The sequence below is a fragment of the Scyliorhinus torazame genome, chromosome 1 (assembly GCF_047496885.1).
Source record: "Scyliorhinus torazame isolate Kashiwa2021f chromosome 1, sScyTor2.1, whole genome shotgun sequence".
Lineage (NCBI taxonomy): Eukaryota > Metazoa > Chordata > Chondrichthyes > Carcharhiniformes > Scyliorhinidae > Scyliorhinus > Scyliorhinus torazame.
The window spans coordinates 3304715-3331055 of record NC_092707.1 but is presented as its reverse complement, the minus strand read 5'-3'; the positions used below and the strand labels follow the sequence as shown (position 1 = coordinate 3331055).

Sequence of the window (26341 nt, the reverse complement as noted above, 5' to 3'; positions counted from 1 at the left end):
AAGATGTGCGGGTTAGGTGGATTGGCCATGGTAAATTGCCCTCAGTATTCAAAATTAGGTTAGGTGGGGTTACGGGGATAGGGTGGAGGTGTGGGTTGAAGCTGAAGTAGGGTGATCTTTCCAAGGGCCGGTGCAGACTCGATGGGCCAAATGGCCTCCTTCTGCACTGTAAATTCTATGATTCTGTGAAGTGCGTCTCCTGCAACAGCACCACATCGGCCCTCAAGCTCGTCAGATGCAAAGAACCTCTCACCCATTTTACTGAGCTCCCCAATCCTCACACATTCCACGTTACCAACCGAATCGGGTGTGTCTCACTCCCCCACCCGCCTCGGATCAGAGATCCCTCCTAGGGGGGATGCACCCATCTCCCCAACATTCCCCAACCAGTGGTCCCTGCCCAAGGTGGCACCTGGCCCCACCCAGTCAGAACCACCAGTCACCGTTAGCAAACTATCCCTCCTCACCTATTCATCCCACAACCACATCCTCTCGAAACCGCTCTTATCTCCCCCACCCCCATTCCCCCACCATTCACACCTCATAGGCACACCGGAATCTGCACGGACAGGGTCAGCAGTCCCTCCCCCCACCTTGCTCCCGTTGACTAGTGACGTGCAGTTTACTAGCTGGGTAGCCCCCTCACCCCCTACCCAAAAATCAACAATAAAACCATGGACCCTCCACACCCACCCTGTCCTTCCAAACGCCATTGCCCCCCTCCCCACTTCCGTATGCCCACACCCACCCTGTCCTTCCAAACACCATTGCCCCCCTCCCCACTTCCGTATGCCCACACCCACCCTGTCCTTCCAAACGCCATTGCCCCCCTCCCCACTTCCGTATGCCCACACCCACCCTGTCCTTCCAAACGCCATTGCCCCCCTCCCCACTTCCGTATGCCCACACCCACCCCTAAAAACCACAAAAGAAAAGAGGGCAGAGGAGGAACTCGAAGCAGCGCAGTCCCGGATACAACAAAACACAGCTTTCCAACACCTCTTTTCACAACAAAGTCCCCCTTCCACCATTCTCAATTCCGCCAAGACCCTCTACCTTTAAGAACGCTTCCACCTCTTGCGCTGTCTCGAGGAATGGTGACTGGTTCAGCACAGTGGGCTGAATAGCTGGCTTTGAAAGCAGACCAAGGCAGGCCAGCAGTACGGTTCAATTCCCGTACCAGCCTCCCCGAACAGGCGCCGGAATGTGGTGACTAGGGGCTTTTCACAGTAACTTCATTGAAGCCTACTTGTGACAATAAGCGATTTTCATTTCATTTTTAAGTGGTCCCTCAAGTTGTACGGGACCCTCAACTTTGCCGGGTAGACCACTCCAAAATGCGCTACACTCTTGTAAAGTGCTGACTTCATCGCCAACTCCACCGTGACATCTTGGTGGCTGCGATTACCACTGTCTTCCCACCTCACCTCACGGTTCATCACAGCACCTTCTCCTTCATCTAGTAGCTGGGAAAACAAACTACCCCAGCCCGCGGTGGCTCATCAGCCCATGGCCTCGGCCGGAGCGACCGATCTGCTGTATCCCCCCAACAGCTTCCCAAACATTGCTGAAAAATACTCAGTCAGCCTCGGGCCCTCCACACCCTCAGGCAGCCCCACAACCCACAAGTTCAGATGCTGGGGCCTTTTTTCCAGATCCTCGACCTTTGTTCTCAGGCCGTTAGTCCTGTCCTCCAACTTCAACAGCTCGGCTTCTAAAGAAGCGACTGGTCGCTGTGATCGAGAGCACCGCCTCCACCCCCTTCAACACCTCACCATGCTCCCGCACCGTCTCCAATGCCTTCCCAATCGCCTCCCTCATCGGGGCCGATAAATCTTCCCTCCCATGCCGCTTGAAATACTCGCTGAATTGCTTCTCAAACTCAGCAAATTGTAATTGGATTATTTTAATCGAATGGCCCATAACCTCCTGGTTCCCCGGTGCTGCTTTTAGGGGCCACCCCGATGATGCGCTGGACAATCCCTGCAGGAGGTTTCTGAGGAAGGCTTTACCCGGCAATGACCCAGAAGAGCTAACTTCCTCTGGACAATTGTGCAGTGCTGGGAACCATCCGACAGAAACCTGTTCTGACAGTTTGACTCTCATAGTTACTATGAAAGAGTTAGTTGAAAAGAACCACTTCTAACTCCAGAGTCACTATTTAAAAAATCCAAAACCAGACTTGCAGGGAATACCCCTCCCACACATGGCACCTAGGGGACCCACCTCACTACCCCCACCTGAGCAGATCCAAGCTGACCCCTAGGACGATACGACCCCCCCCCACCTCCGACCCAACCGAACCACCCCTCTTCTCAAACTGACCCCCTCTCTTAGACTGACCCTTCCCCTTTGGTCTGATCTCCCCCTCCCATTCGGTCCGATCCCCCCCCTCTCTCTCTCTCTCTGGTCTGATTCGTAAAGAGGGGGCATTGCTTACCTCTCTGCCCCCAGTTACACCATGCCGATGCAGCCCGGAGTTTACTTCGCTGCTCCTGTCTCTCCCAGTGTGAGTGAGGAAGATTGGGAAAAACACGGGCTTCGGAATTCCAGCGTGGGCAAGTCCGTTCATAGAAGATAGAATAAACAGTACAGGCCTTCGGCCCGCGATGTTGTGCCGACCATTTATCCTAATCTAAGATCAACCTAACCTACACCCCTTCAATTTACTGCTGTCCATGTGCCTGTCCAAGAGTCGCTTAAATGCCCCTAATGACTCTGACTCCACCACCTCTGCTGGCAGTGCATTCCACACACCCACCACTCTCTGTGTAAAGAACCGACCTCTGACATCTCCCCTATACCTTCCTCCAATCACCTTAAAATGATGTCCCCTCGTGACAGCTATTTCCCCCCCTGGGGAAAAGTCTCTGGCTATCCACTCTATCCATGCCTCTCATCACCTTGTACACCTCTATCAAGTCACCTCTCTGCCTTCTTCGCTCCAGTGAGAAAAGCCCTAGCTCCCTCAACCTTTATTCATACGACATGCCCTCCAGTCCAGGCAGCATCCTGGTAAATCTCCTCTGCACCCTCTCCAAAGCATCCACATCCTGCCTATAATGAGGCGACCAGAACTGCACACAATATTCCAAGTGTTGTCTAACTAGGGTTTTGTAAAGCTGCAGCAAAACCTCGCGGCTCTTAAACTCAATCCCCCTGTTAATGAAAGCCAACACACCATACGCCTTCTTAACAACCCTATCTACCTGGGTGGCAACTTTGAGGGATCTATGTACCCCAAGATCCTTCTGTTCCTCCACACTTCCAAGAATCCTGCCTTTAACACTGTTTTCAATATTCAAATTCGACCTTCCAAAATTAATCACTTCACATTTATCCAGGTTGAACTCCATCTGCCACTTCTCAGCCCAGCTCTGCATCCTGTCAATGTCCTGTTGTAACCTGCAACAACCCTCAACGCTATCTACACCTCCCCCAACCTTTGTGTCATCGGCAAATTTACTAACCCACCCTTCCACTTCCTCATCCAAGTCATTTATAAAAACCACAAAGAGCAGAGGTCCCAGAACAGATCCTTGCGGGACACCACTAGTCACCGACCTCCAGGCGGAATACTTTCCATCCACTACCACTCGCTGTCTTCTTTCGGCCAGCCAATTCTGTATCCAGGCAACCAAATTTCCCTGTATCCCATACCCCCTAACTTTCTGAATGAGCCTACCATGGGGAACCTTATCATAGAATCATAGAATCATAGAAGTTTACAGCATGGAAACAGGCCCTTCGGCCCAACCAGTCCATGCCGCCCAGTTTTTTACCATTAAGCTAGTCCCAGTTGCCCGCACTTGGCCCATAACCCTCGATACCCATCTTACCCATGTAACCATCTAAATGCTTTTTGAAAGACACAATTGTACCCGCTTCTACTACTACCTCTGGCAGCCCATTCCAGACACTCTCTACCCTCTGAGTGAAGAAATTGCCCCTCTGGGCCCTTCTGAATCTCTCCCCTCTCACCTTAAACCTATGCCCTCTAGTTTTAGACTCCCCTACCTTTGGGAAAAGATGTTGACTATCTACCTTATCTATGCCCCTCATTATTTTATAGACCTCTATAAGATCACCCCTAAGCCTCCTACGCTCCAGGGAAAAAAGTCCCAGTCTATCCAGCATCTCCTTATAACTCAAACCATCAAGTCCCGGCAACATCCTAGTAAATCTTTTCTGCACTCTTTCTAGTTTAATAATATCCTTTCTATAATAGGGTGACCAGAACTGCACACAGTATTCCAAGTGTGGCCGTACCAATGTCTTGTACAACTTCAACAAGACGTCCCAACTCCTATATTCAATGTTCTGACCAATGAAACCAAGCATGCCGAATGCCTTCTTCACCACCCTGTCCACCTGCGACTCCACCTTCAAGGAGCTATGAACCTGTACTCCTAGATCTCTTTGTTCTATAACTCTCCCCAACGCCATACCATTAACTGAGTAGGTCCTGGCCTGATTCGATCTGCCAAAATGCATCACCTCACATTTATCTAAATTAAACTCCATCTGCCATTCGTCGGCCCACTGGCCTAATTGATCAAGATCCCGTTGCAATCCTAGATAACCTTCTTCACTATCCACTGTGCCACCAATCTTGGTGTCATCTGCAAACTTACTAACCATGCCTCCTAAATTCTCATCCAAATCATTAATATAAATCACAAATAACAGTGGACCCAGCACCGATCCCTGAGGCACACCACTGGTCACAGGCCTCCAGTTTGAAAAACAACCCTCTACAACCACCCTCTGCCTTCTGTCGTCCAGCCAATTTTGAATCCAATTGGCAACCTCACCCTGGATCCCGTGAGCTTTAACCTTCTGCAACAACCTACCATGCGGTACCTTGTCAAAGGCTTTGCTAAAGTCCATGTAGACAATGTCTACTGCACTACCCTCATCTACCTTCTTGGTCACTCCCTCAAAAAACTCAATCAAATTTGTGAGACATGATTTTCCACGCACAAAGCCATGCTGACTGCCCCGAATCAGTCCTTGCCTCTCTAAATGCTTGTAGATCCTGTCTCTCAGAATACCTTCTAGCAACTTACCTACTACAGACGTTAGGCTCACCGGTCTGTAGTTCCCAGGCTTTTCCCTGCTGCCCTTCTTAAACAAGGGCACAACATTCGCCACTCTCCAATCTTCAGGCACCTCACCTGTGGCTGCCGATGATTCAAATATCTCGGTTAGGGGACCCGCAATTTCCTCCCTAGCCTCCCACAACATCCTGGGATACATTTCATCAGGCCCCGGGGATTTATCTACCTTGATGCGCTTTAAGACTTCCAGCACCTCCTCCTCTGTAATATGCACACTTCTCAAGACATCACTATTTATTTCCCTTAGTTTCCTAACATCCATGCCTTTCTCCACCGTGAATACCGATGAGAAATATTCATTCAGGATCTCACCCAACTCTTGTGGCTCTGCACATAGATGCCCTTGTTGATCCTTAAGAGGCCCTACTCTGTCCCTAGTTACTCTTTTCCCCTTTATGTATCTGTAGAATCTCTTTGGATTCTCCCTTGCATTATTTGCCAAAGCAATTTCATGTCCCCTTTTTGCCCTCCTGATTTCCCTCTTAACTCTATTTCGACAATCTCTATACTCTTCAAGGGATCCACTTGATCCCAGTTGCTTATGTACGTCATATGCCTCCTTCTTCTTTTTGACCAGAGTCTCAATATCTCGAGTCATCCAGGGTTCCCTACTTCCCAGCCTTGCCCTTCACTCTAAAGGGAATGTGCTTACCCTGCACCCTGGTTAACACATTTTTAAAAGCCTCCCATTTACCAGCCGTCCCTTTGTCTGCCAATAGTCTCCCCCAATCTACCTCTGCAAGTTCCTGTCTGATACCATCAAAATTGGCCTTGCCCCAATTAAGAATTTTAACTCTTGGGCCAGACCTATCATTCTCCATAGCTATCTTAAAACTAATGGAATTATGGTCACTTGTCCCAAAGTGATCCCTCACTAGCACTTCTATCACTTGCCCTTCCTTATTTCCCAAGACGAGGTCAAGTTTTGCCCCCTCTCTAGTCGGTCCATCCACATACTGAATGAGAAATTCCTCCTGAATACACTCAACAAATTTCCCTCCATCCAAGCCCCTAATGCTATGGCTGTCCCAGTCAATGTTGGGAAAGTTAAAGTCCCCTACTACTACCACCCTATTATTTTTGCAGCTATCTGTAATCTCCTTACATATTTGCTCCTCAATTTCCCGCTGACTATTTGGGGGCCTGTAGTACAGTCCTACCAAGGTGATCTCTCCCTTCTTATTTTTCAGTTCCACCCATATAGACTCAGTGGGCGAACCCTCGGATATATCCCCTCTAAGTACTGCCGTGATGTTCTCCCTAATCAAAAACGCCACTCCCCCTCCTCTCTTACCTCCTGTTCTATCCTTTCTATAGCATCTGTACCCCGGAACATTGAGCTGCCAGTCCTGCCCCTCCCTTAGCCATGTTTCAGTCATAGCTATAATATCCCAGTCCCATGTGCCCGTCCATGCCCTGAGTTCATCCGCTTTGCCCGTCAGGCCCCTTGCATTGAAATAAATGCAGTTTAATGTAGACCTTCCTTGCTCTCTGCCCTGCTTTCTCTGGTCATGCTTTACACACTCTCCCTTCCTGCCTTTTGTTTCTGTCCCCACTGACTTCCTACATCGGTTCCCATCCCCCTGGCACATTAGTTTAAACCCTCCCCAACTGCACTAGCAAACACCCCCCCGAGAACATTGGTTCCGGTCCCACCCAGATGCAGACCGTCCGATTTGTACAGGTCCCACCTCCCCCAGAACCGGTCCCAATGTCCCAGGAATTTGAAACCCTCCCTCTTGCACCATCTCTCAAGCCACGTATTCATCCTCGCTATCCTGTCATTCCTACTCTATCAAATGCCTTACTGAAATCCATATACACCACATCCACTGCCCTTCATCAATGTGCCTCGTCACATCCTCAAAGAATTCAATGAGGCTTGTGAGGCATGACCTGCTCCTCACAAAGCCATGCTGACTATCTTTAATCAAACTATGTTTTTCGAAATAATCATAAATCCTATCTCTCAATCCTTTCCAATATTTTGCTCACCACAGACGTAAGACTGATGGGTCTGTAATTCCCAGGGATTTCCCTATTCCCTTTCTTGAACAGGAGAACAACATTTGCTCCCTCCAATCATCCGGTACAACTCCACTGGAGAGTGAGAACGCAAAGATCATCGTCAACGGCGCAGCAATCTCCTTCCTCACTTCCTGTATCCTGATGCTTTTCAACATTTCCAGCATATCCTCCTTCCTAATATCAACCTGTTGGAGTCTACTAAACTGGTTCACACTGTTCTCATGAGCAACAAGGTCCCTCTCTCTAGTGAATGCTGAAGCAAAATATTCATTTAGGGCCTCCCCCATCTCCTCAGACTCTAGGCAAAAGTTCCCTCCACTATCCCTGATCGGCCCTACTCTCACTCTGATCATCCTCTTATTTCTCACATAAGTGTAGAACGCCTTGGGGTTTTCCCTAATCCTTCCCGCCAGGGCTTTTTCATGCCCCCTTCTAGCTCTCCTCAGTCCATTTTTGTGTTCCTTCCTGGCTACCTCATAACCCTCTAGAGCCGAGTCAGATCCTTGCTTCCTCAACCTTACGTAAGCTTCCTTCTTCCTCTTGACTAGAAGCTCCACTTCTCTTGTCATCCAAAGCTCCTTCACCTTACCATTCCTTCCTCGTCTCAGTGGACAAAACTATCCAGCACTCGCAGCAAGTGCTCCTTAAACAACCCCCACATTACTGTTGTGCATTTCCCCAAGAACAATTGTTCCCACTTTATGCTCCTCAGCTCCTGTCTAATAGCAGTATAATTTCCCCTCCCCTAATTAAATACCTTCCCATACTGCCTGTTCCTATCCCTCTCCATGACTATGGTAAAGGCCAAGGAGTTGTGGTCACTGTCACCGAAATGCTCTCCCACCGAGACATCTGACACCTGGCCTGGTTCGTTGTCGAGCACCAAGTCCAATATGGCCTCCCCCCTAGTCGGCCTATCTACATATTGAGTCAGGAATCCTTCCTGTACACACCTGACAAAATCTGCTCCATCCAAACCATTTGCACTAAGGAGGTTCCAGTCAATATTAAGGAAGTTGAAGTCACCCATGACAACAACTCTGTTACTTCTGCACTTTTCCAAGATCTGCCGCCCAATCTGTTCCTCTATCTCTCTGCTGCTATTGGGGGGGTCCATCGTAAACTCCCAATAAAGTGACTGCTCCGTTCTTGTTTCTGACTTCCACCCATACTGACTCAGTAGACAAACTCTCCTCAACTACCTCCTTTTCTGCAGCTGTGGTGCACTCCCTAATTAACAGTGCCACTCACCCCCTCCTCTTATACCTCCCTCCCTATTCATCTGAAAACATCTAAACCCCAGAACATCTAACAACCATTCTTGGCCCTGTGAAATCCATGTCTCCGTAATGGCCACAACATCGTAGTTCCAAGTACTGATCCATGCTCTAAGTTCATCTCCCTTATTCCTGACACTCCTTGATTTGAAACAGACACACTTTAACCCACTTTAACTTAGGAGAGGTTACTGATCGAGGTGTTAAGATTCAGAACAGAGGTAAAAAAACCAACATAAGTGTACTTTACCTGAATGCTCGTAGTATTCGGAATAAGGTAAATGAGTTGATGGCGCAAATCATCGTGAATGACTATGATTTAGTGGCCATTACTGAAACATGGTTAAAAGATGGTCACGACTGGGAGTTAAATATCCGAGGGTATCAAACTATTCGGAAGGACAGAGTGGATGGTAAGGGAGGTGGTGTAGCTCTGTTATTTAAGGATGACATCCGGGCAACAGTAAGGGATGACATCGGTGCTATGGAGGATAAGGTTGAATCCATTTGGGTGGAAATCAGGAATAGTAAGGCGAAAAAGTCACTGATAGGAGTAGTCTATAGGCCACCAAATAGTAACATTATGGTAGGGCAGGCAATAAACAAAAATAACAGATGCATGTAGAAATGGTACAGCAGTTATCATGGGGGATTTTAATCTACATGTCGATTGGTTTAACGGGGTCGGTCAAGGCAGCCTTGAGGAGGAGTTTATAGAATGTATCCGCGATAGTTTCCTAGAACAGTATGTAATGGAACCTACGAGGGAACAAGCGGTCCTAGATCTGGTCCTGTGTAATGAGACAGGATTGATTCAGGATCTCATAGTTAGGGATCCTCTCGGAAGGAGCGATCACAATATGGTGGAATTTAAAATACAGATGGAGGGTGAGAAGGTAAAATCAAACACTAGTGTTTTGTGCTAAACAAAGGAGATGACAATGGGTTGAGAGAAGAACTAGCTAAGGTAGACTGGGAGCAAAGACTTTATGGTGAAACAGTGGAGAACCTTCCAAGCGATTTTTCACAGTGCTCAGCAAAGATTTATACCAACAAAAAGGAAGGACGGTAGAAGGAGGGAAAATCGACTGTGGATATCTAAGGAAATAAGGGAGAGTATCAAATTGAAGGAAAAAACATACAAAGTAGCAAAGATCAGTGGGAGACTAGAGGACTGGAAATCTTTATGGGGCAACAGAAAGCTACTAAAAAAGCTATAAAGAAGAGTAAGATAGATTATGAGAGTAAACTTGCTCAGAATATAAAAACAGATGGTAAAAGTTTCTACAAATATATAAAACAAAAAAGAGTGGCTAAGGTAAATATTGGTCCTTTAGAGGATGAGAAGGGAGATTTAATAATGGGAGATGAGGAAATGGCTGAGGAACTGAACAGGTTTTTTGGGTCGGTCTTCACAGTGGAAGACACAAATAACATGCCAGTGACTGATGGAAATGGGGCTATGACAGGTGAGGACCTTGAGAGGATTGTTATCACTAAGGAGGTAGTGATGGGCAAGCTAATGGGGCTAAAGGTAGACAAGTCTCCTGGCCCTGATGGAATGCATCCCAGAGTGCTAAAAGAGATGGCTAGGGAAATTGCAAATGCACTAGTGATAATTTACCAAAATTCACTAGACTCTGGGGTGGTCCTGGCGGATTGGAAATTAGCAAACGTGACACCACTGTTAAAAAAAGGAGGTAGGCAGAAAGCGGATAATTATAGGTCAGTGAGCTTAACTTCGGTAGTAGGGAAGATGCTGGAATCGATCATCAAGGAAGAAATAGCGAGGCATCTGGATGGAAATTGTCCCATTGGGCAGATGCAGCATGGGTTCATAAAGGGCAGGTCGTGCCTAACTAATTTAGTGGAATTTTTTGAGGACATTACCAGTGCGGTAGATAACGGGGAGCCAATGGATGTGGTATATCTGGATTTCCAGAAAGCCTTTGCCAAGGTGCCACACAAAAGGTTGCTGCATAAGATAAAGATGCATGGCATTAAGGGGAAAGTAGTAGCATGGATAGAGGATTGGTTAATTAATAGAAAGCAAAGAGTGGGGATTAATGGGTGTTTCTCTGGTTGGCAATCAGTAGCTAGTGGTGTCCCTCAGGGATCAGTGTTGGGCCCACAATTGTTCACAATTTACATAGATGATTTGGAGTTGGGGACCAAGGGCAATGTGTCCAAGTTTGCAGACGACACTAAGATGAGTGGTAAAGCAAAAAGTGCAGAGGATACTGGAAGTCTGCAGAGGGATTTGGATAGGCTAAGTGAATGGGCTAGGGTCTGGCAGATGGGATACAATGTTGACAAATGTGAGGTTATCCATTTTGGTAGGAATAACAGCAAAAGAGATTATTATTTAAATAAAATATTAAAACATGCTGCTGTGCAGAGAGACCTGGGTGTGCTAGTGCATGAGTCGCATAAAGTTGGTTTACAGGTGCAACAGGTGATTAAGAAGACAAATGGAATTGTGTCCTTCATTGCTAGAGGGATGGAGTTTAAGACTAGGGAGGTTCTGCTGCAATTGTATAAGGTGTTAGTGAGGCCACACCTGGAGTATTGTGTTCAATTTTGGTCTTGAGAAAGGACGTACTGGCACTGGAGGGTGTGCAGAGGAGATTCACTAGGTTAATCCCAGAGCTGAAGGGGTTGGATTACGAGGAGAGGTTGAGTAGACTGGGACTATACTTGTTGGAATTTAGAAGGATGAGGGGGGATCTTATAGAAACATATAAGATTATGAAGGGAATAGATAGGATAGATGCGGGCAGGTTGTTTCCACTGACGGGTGAAAGCAGAACTAGGGGGCATAGCCTCAAAATAAGGGGTAGTAGATTGAGGACCGAGTTTAGGAGGAACTTCTTCACCCAAAGGGTTGTGAATCTATGGAATTCCTTGCCCAGTGAAGCAGTTGAGGCTCCCTCATTAAATGTTTTTAAGATAAAGATAGATAGTTTTTTGAACAATAAAGGGATTAAGGGTTATGGTATTCGGGCCGGAAAGTGGAGCTGAGTCCACAAAAGATCAGCCATGATCGCATTGAATGGTGGAGCAGGCTCGAGGGGCCAGATGGCCTACTCCTGCTCCTAGTTCTTATGTTCTTACGTTCTAACCCATTCCACTGAGTGCATCTTTGCCCTATCAACTGTCTATCTTTCCTCACAGACTTGCTGCATACTATTTATGCCTGTTCAACAGCTACCCTATCCTCTGATCCTTAGCTCTGGTTCCCATCCCCCTGCAAAACTAGTTTAAACCCTCCCAAAGTGCTCCAACAAACCTCCTGCCCAGGATATTGGTGCCCCTCCAGTTTAGGTGCAATCAGTCCTTCATGTACAGGTCCCACCTTCCCCAGAAGACATCCCAATGACCCACATATCTGAAGCCTTCCCTCCTGCACCAGCCCTGTAGCCATGTGTTCAGCTGCACTCACCCTCTGTTCCTTGTCTCACTTGCACGTGGCACCGGTAGCAATCCTGAGATCATTATTCTGCTTGTCCTGCTCTTTAGCTTCGAACCTAACTCCCGAAGATCACTTTTTAGATCCTCATTCCTTTTCTTAGCTGTGTCGTTGGTGCCTATGTGCACCACGACTTCTGGTTGCTCACCCTCTCCCTCAAGAATCCTGTAGACTCGATCCGAGACTTCCCTGGCCCTGGCACGTGGGAGGCAACAATACCTTCCGGGAGTCTCGTTCACGACCGCAGAATCTCCTATCCATTCCCCTAAACATTCGGTCTCCTCAATTCCCCGGATATTACCACTTTGAGGAAGCAACAGGTCAATTGTATCTTGAGAAACCCTCGATATTTGGGCAGCACGGTAGCACAGTGGTTAGCACTGTTGCTTCACAGCGCCAGGGTCCCAGGTTCGATTCCCGGCTTGGGTCACTGTCTGTGCGGAGTCTGCACATTCTCCCCGCATCTGCGTGGGTTTCCTCCGGGTGCTCCGGTTTCCTCCCACAAGTCCCGAAGGATGTGCTGTTCGGTGAATTGGACAATCTGAATTCTCCCTCTGTGTACCTGAGCAGGTGCCGGAATGTGGCAACTAGGGGCCTTTCACAGTAACTTCATTGTAGTGTTTTTTAAAAAATCTTTTTATTGGCATTTTCAAAATTAGATACATTGCTGCTCGTTTTCATTTATTGTACAGCCACAAAGCTTCCTTCTTTGGTTTCTCTAATTACAGCCTGTTGCCGTCTGGCTGGCAGTGTTGTCCGGAAGCCAGTATTTGTAAGTTTTGAACAATTTTCTTTTACCGTTTACAGGAACTCTCAGTTGCCTTAAAGAGAGCTCCAGACTCACTGGAGGATCTGAAGTATGTGCTGAGTACAATCGCCAAAATTCGATTCATGTCCTTAGCTGTAGAGCTGCGGTTAAAAGATACCCAGGAACGATATCGGACCCTTGCAATGTATGATATCCAGGTGAGTTCATCATTCACCTCTGCTCTTTTGTAAAAACTGAGTTAATTTTCTTCATCATTTATCCATTGCTATCCATATTAATGAATCTTGAAGTAAATTTAACCAAATCGGGACTATTTTAAACACATGTTTCTAAAATCCCCAATGACCTACAGGTATTGGCATTGCTGATTATAGAAAATATCTAAATGCAGGGATCCCTGAAAGAATCTTGATGTGGAGATGCCGGCGTTGGACTCGGGTGAGCAGAGTGAGACGTCTTACAACACTAGGTTAAAGCCTAACAGGTTTGTTTCAAATCACTAGATTTCAGAGCACTGCTCCTTCCTTTGGTGAATCCCATTTGATCCACCTGAGGAAGGAGCAGTGCTCCGAGAGCTAGTGATTCGAAACAAACCTGTTGGATTTTAACCTGGTGTTGTAAGACTTCTTACTGTGAAAGAATCTTCTCAGTGTAGAACTCTGGTATAACCTTCTGCGATGGTGCTGTATTTGCAATGTTTGCCACAGTGCGATGGTGCATTGAACATTAGGAAGCAAAGTAAAACAATGCACCGACAACCGTTTAAACCTTTGATGTCACCAGCTGCATGATGTCTGACCATTAGCAGCAAAGGATCAAGGAAGCTCAAAGCATTGATTTCAATTGAGTAAGACCGAGAGATTCATGAAGTACATTGATTTTTTGGGAAGGGCTTGTGTATCCAAATCTGGAGATACACAAATGGAAGGAGTTCCATTCCAAAAGAATGTGAATCATTGACGGGACTGTACGCCAGGCCAATCCTTGGCCATGAATTGAATCTGAAGTATACTATGTGTACCTGGTTGTGATACTCTTTGTTGCCAGTGGAATACGGCATACCCAGGAATGGAGATGGTGATGTCTTAAACGTTATCTGTAAGGTTTGATTCTGTGAGTATGACTATGTCGACTGTTGCTTAACTAGTCTGTGAGACAGCTCTCCCAACTTTGGCACAAGTCCCCGAATGTTATTAAGGAGGGCTTTGCAGGGTCAACAGGGCAACGCCTGATGGTTGTAATCTGTGTTCCTGATGGTTGTAATCTGTTCCACAGAACACACAGTGCAGAAGAACAAACAAAGAACAAAGAAAAATTACAGCACAGGAACAGGCCCTTCGGCCCTCCCACCCTGTGCCGATCCAGATCCTTTATCTAAACCTGTCGCCTATTTTCTAAGGATCTGCATCCCTCTGCTCCCTGCCCATTCATGTATCTGTCTAGATACATCTTAAATGACGCTATCATGCCCGCCTCTACCACCTCCACTGGCAATGCATTCCAGGCACACACCACCCTCTGCGTAAAGAACTTTCCACGCACATCTCCCTTAAACTTTCCCCCTCTCACCTTGAACTCGTGACTCCTAGTAATTGAGTCCCCCACTCTGGGGAAAAAGCTTCTTGCTATCCACCCTGTCTATACCTCTCATGATTTTGTAGACCTCAATGAGGTCCCCCCTCAACCTCCGTCTTTCTACTGAAATTAATCCTAATCTACTCAACCTCTCTTCATAGCTAGCACCCTCCATACCAGGCAACATCCTGGTGAACCTCCGCTGCACCTTCTCCAAAGCATCCACATCTTTTTGGTAATGTGGCGACCAGAACTGTACGCAGTATTCCAAATGTGGCCGAACAAAAGTCTTATACAACTGTAACATGACCTGCCAACTCTTGTACTCAATGCCACTTCTGATGAAGGAAAGCATGCCGTATGCCTTCTTGACCACTCCATCGACCTGCGCAGCCACCTTCAGGGTACAATGGACCTGAACACCCAGATCTCCCTGTACATCAGTTTTCCCCAGGGCTTTTTCATTTACCGTATAGTTCGCTCTTGAATTGGATCTTCCAAAATGCATCACCTCGCATTTGCCTGGATTGAACTCCATCTGCCATTTCCCCGCCCAACTCTCCAATCTATCTATATTCTGCTGTATTCTCTGACAGTCCCCTTCACTATCTGCTACTCCACCAACCTTAGTGTCGTCTACAAACTTGCTAATCAGACCACCTATACCATCCTCCTGATCATTTATGTATATCACAAACAATGGTCCCAGCACAGACCCCTGTGGAACACCAGTTCTCCATTTTGAGAAACTCCCTTCCACTACTACTCTCTGTCTCCTGTTGCCCAGCCAGTTCTTTATTCATCTAGCTAGTCCACCCTGGACCCCATGAGACTTCGCTTTCTCCATCAGGCTATCATGGGGAACCTTATCAAATGCCTTACTGAAGTCCATGTATATGACATCTACAGCCCTTCCCTCATCAATCAACTTTGTTACTTCCTCAAAGAATTCTATTAAGTTGGGAAGACATGACCTTCCCTGCACAAAACCATGCTCCTATCACTGATAAGTTCATTTTCTTCCAAATGGGAATAGATCCTATCCCTCAGTATCTTCTCCAGCAGCTTCCCTACCACTCACGTCAGGCTCACCGGTCTATAATTACCTGGATTATCCCTGCTACCCTTCTTAAACAAGGGGACAACATTAGCAATTCTCCAGTCTTCCGGTACCTCACCCGTGTTCAAGGATGCTGCAAGATATCTGTTAAGGCCCCAGCTATTTTCTCTCTCACTTCCCTCACAAACCTGGGATAGATCCCATCCGGACCTGGAGACTTGTCCACCTTTATGCCTTTTGGAATACCCAACACATCCTCCCTCCTTAAGCCGACTTGACCTAGAGTAATCAAACATCTATCCCTAACCTCAACATTGTCATGTCCCTCTCCTCGGTGAATGCCGATGCAAAGCACTCGTTAAGAATCTCACCCATTTTCTCTGACTCCACGCATAACTTTACTCCTTTATCCTTTGGAGGCCATTCGACCCATCGAGTCTGCACCGACCCACTTAAGGCCTCACTTTCACCCTGTGCCCATACCCAATAACCCCTCCTAACCTTTTTGGTCACTAAGTGCAATTTATCATGGCCAATCCACCTAACCTGCACGTCTTTGGACTGTGGGAGGAAACCGGAGCACCCGGCGGAAACCCACGCAGACACGGGGAGAACGTGCAGACTCCGCACAGACAGTGACCCAAGCCGGAATCGAACCTGGGACCCTGGCGCTGTGAAGCCACAGTGCTATCCACTTGGGCTACCGTGTTCCTGATGGTTGTAATCTGTGTTCCTGATGGTTGTAATCTGTGTTCCTGATGGTTGTAATCTGTGTTTCCGGTGGTTGTAATCTGTGTTCCTGGTGGTTGTAATCTGTGTTCCCGGTGGTTGTAATCTGTGTTCCTGATGGTTGTAATTTGTGTTCCTGATGGTTGTAATCTTTGTTCCTGATGGTTGTAATCTGTGTTCCCGGTGGTTGTAATCTGTGTTCCTGATGGTTGTAATCTGTGTTCCCGGTGGTTGTAATCTGTGTTCCTGATGGTTGTAATTTGTGTTCCTGATGGTTGTAATCTTTGTTCCTGATGGTTGTAATCTGTGTTCCCGGTGGTTGTAATCTGTGTTCCTGATGGTTGTAATCTGTATTCCCGGTGGTTGTAATCTGTGTTCCTGATGGTTGTAATCTGTGTTCCCGGTGGTTGTAATCTGTGTTCCTGATGGTTGTAATCTGTGTTCCTGATGGTTGTAATCTGTGTTCCCGGTGGTTGTAATCTGTGTTCCCGATGGTTGTAATCTGTGTTCCAGGTGGTTGTAATCTGTGTTCCTGGTGGTTGTAATCTGTGTTCCCGGTGATTGTAATCTGTGTTCCTGGTGGTTGTAAGACACTCAGTGATTTGGCCTCCACAGTCTTCTCCGGCAAAGAATTCCACAGATTCACCACCTTCTTGCTGAAGAAATTTCTCCTCATCTCTGTCTTAAAGGATCGTCCCTTTAGTCTGAGATGGTGCCTCTGGTTCTAGTTTTTCCTCCCAAGTGGAAACATCCTCTCCACGTCCACTCTATCCAGGCCTCGCTGTATCCTGTAAGTTTGAATAAGATCTCCCCTCATCCTTTTAAACTCCAATGAGTACAGACCCAGAGTCCACAACCGTTCCTCATACGACAAGCTCTTCATTCCAGGGATCATTCTTGTGAACCTCTGGACTCTTTCCAAGGCCAGCACATCCTTCCTTAGATACGGGGCCCAAAACTGCTCACAATACTCCAAATGGGGTCTGACCAGAGCCTTATACAGCCTCAGAAGTACATCCCTGGTCTTGTATTCCAGCCCTCTCGACATGAATGCTAACATTGCATTTGCCTTCCTAACTGCCAACTGAACCTGCAACCAACTGAGAATCGTGAACAAGGACTCCCAAGTCCCTTTGTGCTTCTGATTTCCTAAGCATTTCCCCATTTAGAAAATAGTCTATGCCTAAATTCCTCCTTCCAAAGTGCATAACCTCACACATTTCCACATTGTATTCCATCTGCCACTTCTTTGCCCACTCTCCTAGCCTGTCCAAGTCCTTCTGCAGCCCACCTGCTTCCTCAATACTACCTGTCCCTCTACAGATTTTTGTATCCTCTTCAAACAGCAACAGTGCCTTCAGTTCCTTCTTCCAGATCGTTAATGTACATTGTAAAATGTTGTGGTCCCAGCACCGACCCCTGAGGCACACCACTAGTCACCGGCTGCCATCCTGAAAACACCTCTTTATCCCCACTCTCTGCCTTCTGCCAGTCAGCCAATCCTCTATCCATGCCAGGATCTTACCCTTAACACCATGGGCTCTTAACTAATTTAACAGTTTCCTATGCAGCACCTTGTCAAAGGACTTCTGGAAATCTAAATAAATCACGTCCACTGGTTCTCCTTTGTCTAACTTCCTTGTTACCTCCTCAAAGAACTCTAACAGATTTGTCAGACCTCCCTTTGACAAAGCCTTTCTGACTCAGTTATATTTTACCATGCACTTCCAAGTACTCTGCGATCTCATCTTTAATAATGACTCTAAAATCTTACCAATGACCGAAGTCGGGCTAACCGGCCTATAATTTCCTCTCTCCCTTCTTAAACAGGGGTGTTACGTTAGCCACTTTCTAGTCCTCTGGGGCCCTTCCTGCCTCCAGTGATTCCTGAAATATCATTACCAATGCCTCCACGATCTCCTCAGCTATCTCTTTTAGAACCCTGGGGTGTAGTCCATCCGGTCCAGGCGACTTATCCACCTTCAGACCTTTCAGTTTCCCCAGAACCTACTCCTTAGTAATGGTCACTGCACTCACCTCTGCCCCCTGGTTCTCCTGGAGCTCTGGCATCCCACTGGTGTCTTCCACCGTGAAGACTGATGCAAAGTAACTATTCAGTTCATCTGCCATTTCTTTGTTTCCAATTATTACTTCTCCAGCCACAATTTCCAGTGGTCCAATGTCTATTTTTGCCTCTCTCTCACCTTTTATATATTGAAAAAACTCTTTCTATCTTCCTTTATATTACTAGCTAGCTTGCACTCATACTTCATCTTCTCCCCTCTTATTGCTTTTTTAATTATGATGTGGAGATGGCGTTCTCCAAGGCGGCCTTCAGGACCCGCGACAACGCAGAATCGCCGAGCAGAAACTTATAGCCAAGTTCCGCACACATGAGTGCGGCCTCAACCGGGACCTGGGATTCATGTCACATTACATTCATCCCCCACCATCTGGCCTGCGAAATCCTACCAACTGTCCTGGCTTGAGACAATTCACACCTCTTTAACCTGGGGTTACCGCATCTCTGGATCTGTAAAGATTTAATCACCTGCTAATGCTCGCATTCCTAGCATTGTTTGGCATCTTTGAATTTGTCTATATATGTGTTTCTGGAACAGACCTCTTCATTCACCTGAGGAAGGAGCAGCGCCCCGAAAGCTAGTGACATCGAAACAAACCTGTTGGACTTTAACCTGGTGTTGTAAGACTTCGTACTTTTAAAATTATCCTCTGCGCACTTTTAAAGGCTTCCCAATCCTCTGGCTTCTCACTAATCCTCGCCACATTGTATGCTTTTTCTTTAGCTTTTATGCTGTCCTTGGCATCCCTTGTCAGCCATGGATGCCTTGTCCTCCCCTTAGCATGTTTCCTCCTCCTTGGGATGAATTTCTGTTGTGCTTCCCGAATAACCCAAAAAAACTCCTGCCATTGCTGTTCCACTGTCTTCCCTGCTGGGCTCCTTCTCCAATCAACTCTGGCCAGCTCCTCCCTCATGTCTTTGTAGTTACCCTTATTTAATTATAATACTGTTTCATCTGATTGCAGCTTCTCCCTCTCAAACTGCAGGGCAAATTCCATCATATTGTGGTCACTGCTCCCTTAGGGGTCCTTCACCTTAAGCTCCCTAATCAAGTCTGCCTCATTACACATCACCAAATCCAGAATTGCCTGTTCCCGAGTGGGCTCTGTCACAAGCTGCTCCAAAAAACCGTCTCTTAGACATTCCACAAATTCCTTTTCTTGGGATCCACGACCAACCTGATTTTCCCAGTCCACCTGCATATTGAAGTCCCCCATGATTATTGTAATACTGCCTTTTTTACACCTTTTCTATCTCCGGATGAGATGCAGCCAAGGAAGTGGGGATGAAAATTGCAGGAGTGCTGGCCATAATCTTCCTGTCTCCTCAAGACTCAAGGGAGGTAGCAGAGGACTGGAGAGTTGCAAATGTTACACCCTTCTTCAACAAATGTTGCACGGATAGCCTCAGCAGTTACAGGCCAGTCAGTTTAACATCAGTAGTGGGAAAACCTCGAGAAACAATTATTCAGGATATAATTATCAGGCACATGGAAAAGTGTGCATTGATTACTAAAGGGGAAATACTGTTTAAGTAACTTGCTGCATTTCTTTGAGAGAGTCCCAGAAAGGATAATTAACACTACAATGAAGCTACTGTGAAAAGCCCCTAGTCGCCACATTCCGGCGCCTGCTCGGGTACACAGAGGGAGAATTCAGAATGTCCAATTCACCTAACAGCACGTCTTTTGGGACTTGTGGGAGGAAACCGGAGCACCCGGAGGAAACCCACGCAGACACGGGGAGAACGTGCAGACTCCGCACAGACAATGAGCCAAGCCGGGAATCGAAACTGGGAACCTGGCACTGTGAAGCAACAGTGCTAACCACTGTGCTACCGTTCCGCCCACGGTATTGACGATAATGCTGTTGACGTGGTGTACGTGCCGTTTCAGAGGGCATTTGTTCTGCCACACAACAGACATGTCAGAAATGTAATGGCTCATGGAATAAAAGGGAGAGTAGCAAAGTGGATACCAAATTGGCGAAATAATAGGAAGCAGAGAGTTATTGTCAATGAGTATTTTTCACGCTAGAGGAAGGTTTGTGGTGGTGTTCCCCAGAGGTTGGTATTGGGATCTTTGATTGTGGTGTATTGCGCCGCTTTTCAGTACATGGCCCTCCAGAGAGAGGTGAACACATAGCTCTTTGGAGGATACGGAAGATCAGGAGCTGGGAGAAGAGAAGGGGGAAATGGAAGATACAGAATAGTCAGGTGCCTGGCTGCCCAAGGAGGTTGCCAGACCGAATCATAGAATCATATAATTTACAGTGCAGAAGGAAGCCATTCGGCCCATCGAGTCTGCACCAGCCCTTGGAAAGAGCACTTAACCCAAGCCCACACCTCCACCCTATCCCTGTTAGCCAGTAACCACTCCTAACCTTTTTTTTTGGACACTAAGGGCAATTTATCATGGCCAATCCACCTAACCTGCACATCTTTGGACTGTGGGAGGAAACCGGAGCACCCGGAGGAAACCCACGCACACACTGGGAGGATGTGCAGACTCCGTACTGACAGTGACCCAAGCCCGGAATCGAACCTGGGACCCTGGAGCTGTGAAGCAACTGTGCTACCGTGCCGCCCTAATGCAGCACTCGAGGATCTCATGACCATTCAGTAGAGCCCCTCTACACCAGGAGGATGACATTCTCTGGAAGTCACTTTGAGCTGCCTGTAAGAATATTTCCATTGAATACACAGCCTGGAATAGATCCATTGTTACTGCCAATGAAGGATGCACATCTGCCCAGAAGTTTGACTGTCTCCAATCAAGAACCCTTGCTCCACTTCAGTATTTCATCCCCCTTCTCCTGTACTACTGTGAATAAAATAATTTCACATATTAGGCTTTGTACTTACATAGTGTTTGAAAAGATAAAAAGTACACCATTATACTTGAAACAAACCCTAATGGCCCACTCAGTAATCGGTGCAATATTGCTAACAGATCTTGGGAACCATTTGTTTGTTTACAGATAGCTAGCTAATGGAATATTGTATGTGTTTGAAGGACCCCTGGGGAGTAGGTAATTTATGAGGGGCATTGTGTTTGGTCCTGGCTAAACAAGTCAAGGAACACCTGGTAAGAAGAGAAAAAAGAATGCTTTATGCTTTAGTTTCAGACTTAAGGAGTGGCACGGCAGCACAGTGGTTAGCACTGTTGCTTCACAGCGCCAGGGTCCCAGGTTCGATTCCCGGCTTGGGTCACTGTCTGTGTGGAGTCTGCACGTTCTCCCCGTGTCTGCGTGGGTTTCGTCTGGCTGCTCCGGTTTCCTCCCACAGTCCAAAGATATGTGGGTTAGGTGGATTGGTCATGCTAAATTGCCCTGTAGTGTCCAAAAGGTTAGGTGGGGTTACTGGGCTATGGGGACAGGGTGACGGTGTGGGCTTAGGTAGGGTCCTGTTTCAGGGACAAGTGTAGACTCAATGGGCCGAATGGCCTCCTGCTGCTCTGTAAATTCTATGATTCTAGATGATCTAGTTAATGGATGGAGCCAGGTCTCTCTGACAAACTGTAAAGCTATTTCTTTGTTGCTAATGTGATTAATTCTGTGATTAAATTAAAGTTTGTTTTAACCTAAAGCTACCTATTGGTCAGTATTATCACTCCTGTGGTGCAGTGACCTTTCCTCACAGTTTAACCAATTGCAAATGGTTAGGTTCTCATCTGGGGACCTAACAGTGGCTCAGATGCACGTGGTGATTATCCTCATTATGGAGGAGCCGGTGGGGACCTCTGGCACAAACTCTGATATGTGGGAACACGTGCTACTGCTGGTCCAGGTAGAGGCCCTACATCTGTGTCCACCTGTGCAGGGCTTTGTCTGTCCTCCATCCTTCAAGGGGCATTGCCCTGCATCTTTTTAATATTTCAAATATATGTATATACTTTTCACATTAGACAACAGAAGAAGAGAAGGAGTTGCAACAGAATATTAAAATAATCTGGGAAAATCTCTTTGATGAGGCACGCAGGATTGACCGCAAACTAGGCACTGTTAAGAAGAAATTCACGAAGGTAATAAATATTTCTTTTCATTTGTTTCCTGTACTTTGTTATCCTTCCTTTTGTTACTTCAGAATTTCTAATGCTCTCCTGTCCGGCCTCCCATCTTCCACCCTCTGTGACCTCGAACTGATCCCAAGCTCAGCTGCCTGTGTCCGACCACACACCAAGTCCTAACTTCTGCTCGCTGACCGACACTGTCTCCTGGTCTAGGCACACCTCCACGATAAAATTCCCAACTTTTTAAAAAGTCCCTCTATAACCTGAATGCTCTCTGGCTCTGTAATTTCCTTCAGCACTACAATTCTCTAAGACATCTACACTCTTCCAATTCTACTCTCCAATATTGTGTCACAGCGTGAGCCTCGGAAACCCCTTCTCTAATATTCTCCTCTCTTCTTTTATGATGCTATTCAAAGCCTGTGTCTTTGACCCAGCTTGTGTTCACCGATACTAATATCTCTTTATTGGCCTCTGTGTGAAATCCTATCAGATGTCTTTTGACCTTTCATTGCACATTGAAGGCAGTATACAAGTTCAAGATGCTGTTGCTGAACTTGTGCATCATATGTCCTTACTCCTGAATGATTTTCTTGTTGTGAATCAGTTATTGAAACAATTGGGAATAGAAAGGAACAGTGTTGTATTTGTACAGCTACAGGGCTTGCCGAAATTTTCAGAGATTATTTCATTAATTTTGGGCACCCTGATGTGAGCAATATCGCATTTAAAAATCTGCATTTGTCCCATATTTTAAAACTCTTTTTTAAAAAAATAAATGTTTTATTGAAATTTTTTTCCCAAACAACAATTTTTCCCCTCTTACAAAGCAAACGCAACAATAACAATACAGAAATTTTTAACAATACACAAGTAACAAAACCCCTTTATCTTTGACCTAAACTAAACTAACCCCCCCCCCCCTTCCCCCTGGGTTGCTGCTGCTGGTCATCTGTCTTCCCTCTAACGTTCCCCTAGGTAGTCGAGAAATGGCTGCCACCGCCTGGTGAACCCTTGAGCCGATCCTCTCAGGGCAAACTTTATCTGCTCCAGTTTAATGAACCCCGCCATATCATTTACCCAGGCCTCCAGTCCGGGGGGTTTCGCCTCCTTCCACATGAGTAGGATCCTGCGCCGGGCTACTAGGGACGCAAAGGCCACAACGTCGGCCTCTTTCGCCTCCTGCACTCCCGGCTCTTCCGCAACTCCAAATAGAGCTAACCCCCAGCCTGGTTTGACCCGGGCCTTCACCACCCGCGAAATCACTCCCGTCACTCCCTTCCAATACCCTTCCAGTGCCGGGCACGCCCAAAACATATGTGCGTGGTTTGCCGGGCTCCCGCCACACCTCCCACATTTGTCCTCCACTCCAAAGAACCTGCTCAATCTTGCTCCCGTTATGTGTGCTCTATGTAGCACCTTAAATTGAATCAGGCTAAGCCTGGCGCATGAGGAAGAGGAATTTACCCTGCTTAGAGCATCAGCCCACATACCCTCCTCTATCTCCTCCCCTAGTTCTTCTTCCCACTTTCCTTTTAGTTCGCCCACCAACTCCTCCCCCTCTTCCCTCATCTCTCGGTAAATCTCTGACACCTTGCCCTCTCCGACCCACACCCCTGAAAGCACCCTGTCCTGTATCCCCTGTGTCGGGAGCAACGGAAATTCCCTCACCTGTTGTCTAGTAAACGCCCTCACCTGCATATATCTGAAGAAATTTCCCCGGGGCAACTTATACTTTTCCTCCAATGCTCCCAAGCTCGCAAAAGTCCCATCTATAAATAAATCTCCCACCCTCCTAATTCCCAACTGGTACCAGCTCTGAAATCCTCCATCCATTCTTGCTGGGGCGAACCTATGGTTGTTCCTGATTGGGGACCCCACCAGGGCTCCCCGCACCCCTCTCTGTCCCCAGATATTCAATGTTGCCGCCACCACCGGGTTTGTGGTAAACGTTTTAGGTGAGATCGGTAGCGGCGCCGTCACCAGCGCCTCTAAACTCGTCCCTTTACAGGACTTTCTCTCCAGTCTTTTCCACGCCGCTCCCTCACCCTCCATCATCCATTTACGTATCATTGCCACATTGGCGGCCCAATAGTAATCGCCCAAGTTCGGTAGTGCCAATCCTCCTCTGTCCCTACTACGCTGAAGGAACCCCCTCCTTACTCTCGGAACTTTCCCTGCCCACACGAAGCTCGTGATGCTCCTGTCTATTTTATTAAAAAAGGTCTTGGTGATTAGTATAGGGAGACATTGAAATACAAATAAGAACCTCGGGAGGACCATCATCTTAATTGCTTGCACCCTGCCCGCCAGCGATAGAGGCTGCATGTCCCACCTCTTGAAGTCCTCCTCCATTTGTTCTACCAACCGTGTCAGATTAAGTCTGTGCAAGGTTCCCCAGCTCCTAGCGATCTGAATCCCCAGGTATCGGAAGTTTCTTTCCACTTTCCTTAGAGGCAAGCCTTCTATCGCTCTACTCTGGTCCCCTGGATGTATCACAAATAATTCACTCTTCCCCATGTTTAGCCTATACCCCGAGAAATCCCCGAACCCCCTCAAAATTCGCATAACCTCTATCATCCCCCCCGCTGGGTCCGACACGTATAACAATAGGTCATCCGCGTATAACGAGACTCGGTGTTCTTCTCCCCCTCTAATCACCTCTCTCCATTTCCTGGAGTCTCTCAACGCCATGGCCAGAGGTTCAATTGCCAACGCGAACAACAATGGAGACAGCGGGCATCCCTGTCTTGTTCCCCTATATAGTCGGAAATACTCCGATCTATGTCGACCTGTAACTACGCTTGCCGTTGGAGCCCCATAAAGAAGTCTAACCCAGCTAATAAATCCGTTCCCAAACCCAAACCTCCTTAACACTTCCCATAAATACTCCCACTCCACCCTATCAAATGCTTTCTCTGCGTCCATTGCCGCCACTATCTCTGCCTCCCCCTCCACTGGGGGCATCATTATCACCCCTAATAGTCGTCGCACGTTAACATTCAGTTGTCTCCCTTTTACGAACCCTGTCTGGTCTTCGTGCACCACCCCCGGGACACAGTCCTCTATCCTCGATGCCAGTACCTTTGCCAACAATTTGGCGTCCACGTTCAATAATGAAATGGGTCTATAGGACCCGCACTGCAACGGATCTTTATCCCTCTTCAAAATTAACGATATCGTCGCCTCCGACATTGTCGGGGGTAAAGTCCCTCCTTCCCTGGCCTCATTGAACGTCCTCGCCATCAACGGGGCCAACAAGTCCACATATTTTCTGTAAAATTCCACCGGGAACCCGTCTGGTCCCGGGGCCTTCCCTGCTTGCATGCTTCCCAGTCCCTTAATAACCTTGTCCACCCCAATCGGTGCCCCCAGGCCTACCACCCCCCGCTCCTCCACTTTCGGGAACCTCAATTGGTCCAGGAACTGCCGCATTCCCTTAAAACTCTTTTATTTATTAATTTGAATGATTTGGGAGCTCAGATGAAGCAGTTTGATGGTGATTGGAGGCAGAAGATCAGGTGATGCTTCCTACAGGAAACTGTCCAGCAGGAATCAGTGATCCAACCTTAGCCCACTCACTCCGACACTCATTTCCCAAGATTTCTACCAAGTTCTTTCATTAGTCGGAGGCCTACCGAGCCCCTGCTGTCATCCAACTCCCAAACGTTGAGAACAAATACAGAAATGAACTTTATATCTACTCTTTGTGGGTCAAACTATTAATTTTAGCAGCTACATTCATATAACGTGCCAACAAGATTTCTTCTTGCTTTTTACAATGATAATTATTTAACTTCTCTTTCCCAGCAACCTCCTTGACTAGTTTCTAACCTGTCACTCATTGGTACTCCCTCAGTAAGAATAGGATAGAATTAAATAGAAATTATGACATGTCAGCACACTAGGATACCTATTGAGCTAATGTTTGTGTCCAACCACCCTCATGCACGAGCAGACTCAAAAACAGCTTCTTCCCCGCTGTTACCAGACTCCTAAATGACCCTCTTATGGACTGACCTCATTAACACTACACCCTGTATGCTTCACCCGATGCCGGTGTTATGTAGTTACATTGTATACCTTGTGTTGCCCTATTATGTATTTTCTTTTCTTTTCTTCCCATGTACTTAATGATCTGTTGAGCTGCTCGCAGAAAAATACTTTTCACTGTACCTCGGTACACGTGGCAATAAACAAATCCAATCCAATCCAATCCTCA

General features: G+C 47.0%; 1 protein-coding gene across 4 annotated transcripts in view; it reads left to right on the top strand.

The window, feature by feature from the left end:
* dnah10 (dynein axonemal heavy chain 10) overlaps positions 1-26341 on the top strand; it is a 704002-nt gene that overhangs the window by 190365 nt on the left and 487296 nt on the right. For all 4 annotated transcript variants that reach the window (XM_072511049.1, XM_072511141.1, XM_072510964.1 and 1 more), the window contains exons 21-22: positions 12702-12860; positions 22015-22131. In XM_072511049.1, coding sequence (XP_072367150.1) covers positions 12702-12860; positions 22015-22131 — 276 coding nt within the window. The remainder of the gene's footprint in view (positions 1-12701; positions 12861-22014; positions 22132-26341) is intronic.